This window comes from Strigops habroptila, chromosome 18 (genome assembly GCF_004027225.2).
Source record: "Strigops habroptila isolate Jane chromosome 18, bStrHab1.2.pri, whole genome shotgun sequence".
NCBI classification, from domain to species: domain Eukaryota; kingdom Metazoa; phylum Chordata; class Aves; order Psittaciformes; family Psittacidae; genus Strigops; species Strigops habroptila.
The window spans coordinates 2,055,277-2,061,276 of NC_044294.2; the positions used below are offsets into that span (position 1 = coordinate 2,055,277).

The window sequence follows — 6,000 nt, forward strand, 5'->3', positions numbered from 1 at the left end:
CTAGTCCACTTCAGCTGGTATTAGGACAACCAGCTTAATCAAGGTTTTGCAGACACTCGCTTCCCATAGTATAAACCCCTCTTCAAGTAAAAGTCACTGTCAAAAGTCAATGTTAAGTGAAGATTTCAGAGCTATATTTATGTACAGTTTTCCTCAAGTATAAACAGAAATTGAGAAGGAAAAAGAAGTCAAAGCAGAAATAATTGCTTGCTATTCTTCCTATCCGTGGGCCGCAGCACCCGTGAGAAGCAGCAGGGATTTGCTGGGGAGGCGAGCAAACAGCCCTGCTCCCTGGGAACAGCAAAGTGGCTCCAAAGAAAGCAAGTGGGAGCGTGACTGGAGGAAAATCCTGGCTGCAACTGTCAGCCTGGAAAAGGGCCTGACAAAGGACAGATGCTGCAGCCAGCCCAGCATCCGGGAGGATGTGATGCTCACACCCATGAGGGCCAGGAAGCTGCCCCAGCTTCACACCAACCACCCGCTCTGGCCATCCCTGAGCCCACAGAGGAGTGAAGATCTCTCCAGCCCAGCAGAACACCACCAGCTCCACAACAAATCCACTTACTGCCACATCTTGGCCTTCAACTTGAAGGGGAATTAAAACCAGAAAGCAGCTGACTCACTAGAGCTGGATTTCACTGTAGCAAACACAGCCTCCGTGGAGGTCTGCCATCTCCTTACCTCTCCAGCATCTCTCCAAAGACCCTCTTTGCCTGCCCTGCATTGAACATGCTCCCTTTCAAACTCCTTCCATGGAAGTTACAGGGTTAACATTGCCAGACCAGCAGAGAAAGGCTTTAGGAAGTGCTCCCATCAGGGACATCACCCCTGCAGCTTGTCAGCTCTGTGCTCAGTCAGATTTATCCTTAAACTCTTACTGTGATTTGGTGGCAGCTTTGGAGCCTGGGAATCTGCAGCTGGCTGAAACGTTATCCTCCGGAGCAGGATGTGCCCCCGCACAGCCAGAATAACTGAAAACAGTTGTTCAGTTCAGGAGCTTTTCCAAGCCTTTGTGAAAGACCTGAAACGTTCCCATTTTCGACAAGTGAAAGACGAGTTTAGTTTATAACTGAAATGTCTGGGAATAGGAAGGCTTGGCATATGTTGGATGCAAAAGCCCCTATCTTGACTCCTGTGCTTCACACTGGAGCTTTGCTGCCCTTTCCCTACCACTGTGTTCATAGAATGGTTTGGGTTGGAAGGGACCTCATCCAGTTCCAACCTCCTGCCCCGGGCAGGGACACCTTCCACTAGAGCAGGTTCCTCCAAGGCACTGTGTCCAACCTGACCTTGAACACTGCCAGGGATGGGGCAGCCACAGCTTCTCTGGGCAGCTGTTTGTGCTCAGCTCCTCTTCTCCACCCCAGGGATGGTGGAGAAGGGCTCCAGGGGACATCACAGATGGTGCAATGACCCAACAGAGTTGGAAGGGGAATAAGTACCTAAAATGGGTTAAACACATCCCTGTAAAAGGGTAGGAAGGACAGGAGGGGTAAAGCCATTAGCATCCCGATGCGAGGTTTAGGAGCGTGGAGGGAGGAGATGAACATACCTCTCCATGGGGTGTGCAGTACGTCTCAGGCCTGGAGAGGCCGCATGTGGAGGATGCTCTCAGGAGGTGGGCTCGTCCCAGGAGGAGGTCTCCGGCGGGGGGGTAGCAGGCGCCATGGGAGCAGGCTCCCTGTGCATCCAGCACCCATGGGGCCGCTGCGGCAGCAGGAAAACAGGACACAGGGTTGGTTCAGGGTGGCACAGACATCAACCAGCACGTCTGCTGGTTCTACAACACACCAACTACCAGGTCATGCCTGGGACAAAGCTATAGAATGCATATGCCAGAAAGGACAAAGGTATTTTGCCCCTGAACTACCTTTATTTTTCATATGAAAAAGGCACTTTTTAAAGTGCTTTGTACTAACAATTATTTCTGAAGCACTTCTATGCCATGTCCCCAGTGTTGCAGGGATGCTCAGTTCCCTGCCCATCGCACTGAACAGTCCTGGTTGGTGTCCCCTGTTTCCCTATATAGCCAGCCCTATAGACAGAGAGCAGCCCTTTGCCAGCACTATTAGCAAATACCAGTCTCCCAGCTGCTGCCACCATACTCCTACTAACACAAAGCTTACATTAGCAGCATTTCTATTTAGTCAGCTTTCCCCATATCCTTCTAGAAGCACTGCCTGGTGAGCCTTACCCAGGAGGACAAATAATGCCCATAGCCAAAGGTGGCAGTGAGACTTCATTCCACCAAGGACACACCTAGGGAAGAATTTGCAGCATGAGCAAAAATGAGCAGAAAATGCCAATCCCAGTCCAGATCCTTCACGTTCCTTCTCAGTTTACAGGGAAATAATATTAATTGATCCACAACAGAATAACATGAGCGAAAAATGAACAACAAAGAGGAAAATCAGATGCTCAGATTGTATTTTTTAATGCACAAAGAATCCCAGCTTATCATCTGACTCGTGAAGCGTGCATAAGAGTCTCCTAAAGTCTATAAGAGATTTTCCTCTTCCCCAAACACTACCTTTGGATCCTTATGTTATTGCTGAGGTGAACCACAGGTACCAGCTCTCAGCAGAGCTATAATTGCTGACTGCCTGGCTCCACAGGGACATTGAAAAGCCACAACCCCAGCACCACGATCCGCATGGGCAGGGAGCCGGCGCTGATGCCAGGTCTCAATGTATGGCTAGAAACAGTGCCCTAAGGAGCATGCACACACCAACATACACCACCACCCCCCCATATAACCCCCCAAGCCCCCTCTTCCCAGGCACGCCACACTTTCTGTCCTCCAACCTCACTCTTTACCCTGCTCTTCCAGAATCCATTCACTCCTAGAATCAATTCCAGATCAAAACTCACCAGTGTACGCAATGGCCCAAAGGCTCGTTGTACAGAAAGAAGAAACCCATAAAAATCACTGCAAAGTGTCTCCTGCAGGAGAGCCCAGAGGAGGAAGAGCTGCCAGCGCGCCCCAGGAGCCAGAAACCTCACCTGCCCTCCTCGCTGCGTGAGCAGCAGCACCAGCGCCGGTCCCCACGGTGTCCCTGGCTCACTGCGAGGGCTCTCTCCCCTTCTTCCAACCACAGAAGCCCTCTGAGCGCTGGCTCCTTTCCCAGCTTTTAACAGGCAGCTGCCTCACCTGGGAGAGAAGGTGCCTGTGGGTGCAGTAATGATAAAGGGAGTGATTCAGGGATCCTCAGACACACACACCCAGTTACCGTATAACTCATGACAGCTCTTAGACAGGGCGTGCGGCCGCAGACATAAATCACTTCGGATGAGGATGACGGCAGCGGGTAACCAGCAAGCGAAAGTCCATCTGTAGCTAACCCACGCGGGGCTCGAGTGATGTCCCACCACTGGGACATCACCAAGTCAGCTTGAAACCAGCTCCCTCCAGAGCTGCTGCACAGTTTGGCACCGGGTGATGCACCCAAACGTGCACCCGCCCTCTCAGAAAGGTTTTCATGTCGCGATTAGCATCATGATAACAAGGCAGTGCTGCTATCAGCACCCCAACTTGATCGTTTAAAGCCTCATTTGGGATGTCCACGTGAGTTATAAGCTCACTGTTTATTCACAAATCAGACTGCAGCCTGAAGGCGACCTCAAGCGCAGACCCGGTCACGCAGCCCCTCTCCCATCTGCGGTGCTGGAACTTCTCAAGACACAAAATGACCTAAGATGAGCTGGAGAGTTATCTACAAAATGCAATCCTCTGACCTCACCAGCTGTGAATAGAGTCCAAGAGTCACGTTTATTAAGAAACACAACTCTTGTTTGGGTACCTAGCTGCATGCCCAGCTGATGAGGAGCCTGTATCCCCTACTTCGGACCTAATTCGGAGCTCTCTTGCACTTGACACGTCTCAGTGGTCACTGTTGCTTTACATGAGTATTAACAGAAAACAGTATCATCAGTTTATTTGCTTTTACTGTGCCATCAAAGTAACATTTTAACGAGACTGTTCAAACTGATGACTCTTCACTCAGTGCAGCTCCGCAGCTCATACATGCAGTATTCCCTCTCTCCCAGCACTCCCAGACACTGCTCGTGTGCTGTGTTTCAGCTAGAACACAGCCTTTTATCCTCAGAACAAGCCTGTTCCACTCACTTTACTGAAATGACCCCCAAAATCACATCAGGTGACTCTGGATCTTTGCTCCTGTTGCTTTGCTGGTGTGTGCGACCTACCTGCCCGTCCTCACACTGATCGATGCACGCTGAGGATGAGGCGCTCAGGGAAAGGGTACACACAGAGCTGGGGAAAAAACCAGTCCCTCAGGCTACAGTATGTGAACCATGGGCTTGGCTTCCGCCGAGGTGTGCCCCAGCGCTGGGTGCGCCTGCCCTCACCCGTTACTGCTCAGCAATGCGGTAACACCACATTCCTCCTGCAGCCAGGATGCCTCCTCCCCGTCTTAGCTGGCAGCAGGAAAGGAAGCAGGAAGAAACACTGGGACGTTTTACAGACAAATGGTGACATAAGATGTGCTATGAGGTGCCAACATCATTCCTGCAGGCTGGTTGTGAGCAGACCCAAGCACAATCAAACCTGTCAACAGCATAACTTCGTGCAGTAAAGTGTGAGAAATCACATCAAACTCCCTAAATTCCTCCTCTGGTGGAGTGACTATGCTATAGGAGGCAAAGGAGAGGAAGGTCTGTGATGCTGGACATGGCACTCTTGCAAACCTTGGCTAAATGGCCACTGCTGGGAGCATGTTCTGCCTGGTTTAAAACCAGGCCCTAGAACACTGGTAGTCAAATCAAGAGGCTGAATCTCCTCTTGGAAAGACTGTAAATGCCACGTATTGATGCACAACCAGCTCCTGCCAGAGCCAGCAATGCTGAGCATTAATACTCTGCAACGGTGATGTTCCACCCCAAATTACTGTAAAGCAACTCTGTCACACAAACAGGATTGGAAAATCCTACCTCAAACACAAGCTGCTCCAATGAACTATCCAAAATAACTCGGCTCATCCTTTCCTCCTCCAGCCTGCCCCCGGTGACTTGCCAAAGCAGGTAAAACATCACCTGGGATTTCAGGCTCTGCAAGTTCAAACAAGACCAAAAGCATGGAACAGTCGCATTTACAGAATATCTACTGCAAATCAATAAAGCATGAAAGCAAAAAGCAGCCCTGATCAGCAGGGTGTGCAGGGACAGTGTGACAGAGGATCCCAGGCACAGCTCTGCGGCCCAATGCAAGTGAGGAGGTTCAGGCTCAAATGCTGCTCCAGGCTGTACTCTGCCTGTTTCACCATGTACAGTGTGGTCCTGGGTTCCACGGAGTGAGGATGTGTTACAGATGGAGGCACATTGAAGCAGCAGGGCTGGCTAAATACAGAGGAGACAGAATGGTATAAAAACACTACAAAAAATGAAATATAAATCTTGGAGCAATCCTCTGTGGTCAGTGTCAGGGACAAGAAAGATGCTCTCAGGACTTCCAGTGCCTTTTCAGTTTAGCCTGAAGCTAAATTACACCAACCTGTGCTGAGGTGAGCCAGAGCTCTCAGGCCTCAGCAGGCTGGGTAAGACATTCCCTGGAAAACAAATCAAACCAGCTCCTGCAGGACATGGTGCTCTGAGTCACGGGACATACCCTGCCCTAACAATGTGTTAGAGGACACGACTCTGCTGGAAGCACTTTCTCCAGGATGAGATGCACAGCTAGCTCCTGCTCCCCACCACACCGTCACATCCTCGCATCCAGTGACGTTCGTGCGGGCAGGATCATTTGAGCTCATGCTCTGTGGTGCATGCAAGGGATCTGCTCAGCAGCTTCTCTATCCCAGAGGTGCTCTTCAGAGGCAGAAAAGCTCCACATCATGCGATCCTGTACCCATAGCAATGGGCTGGCATCAGAAGAGCTGAGCCAGCGATGGGCTGAAGGGGACACTCTTTAGAGGACCCTGTCCCTTCCATATGCTGGCAGCAATTGAGAAGGATGCTGCTGAGCTGGTTTTAAGTTTCAGGTGG

At 50.8% G+C, this 6,000-nt stretch overlaps 1 protein-coding gene across 1 annotated transcript in view; it reads right to left on the reverse strand.

Moving 5' to 3' along the window:
- Nucleotides 1–5,668, reverse strand: part of LAMB3 (laminin subunit beta 3) — a 28,767-nt gene extending 23,099 nt beyond the window's left edge. Inside the window, exons 1-4 of the mRNA XM_030473299.1 lie at nucleotides 5,624–5,668; nucleotides 3,004–3,151; nucleotides 2,195–2,259; nucleotides 1,553–1,707 (exon numbers count right to left, since the gene is read on the reverse strand). Coding sequence (XP_030329159.1) covers nucleotides 1,553–1,707; nucleotides 2,195–2,243 — 204 coding nt within the window. The 5' untranslated portion in view covers nucleotides 2,244–2,259; nucleotides 3,004–3,151; nucleotides 5,624–5,668. The remainder of the gene's footprint in view (nucleotides 1–1,552; nucleotides 1,708–2,194; nucleotides 2,260–3,003; nucleotides 3,152–5,623) is intronic.
- Nucleotides 5,669–6,000: the final 332 nt, after the last annotated feature.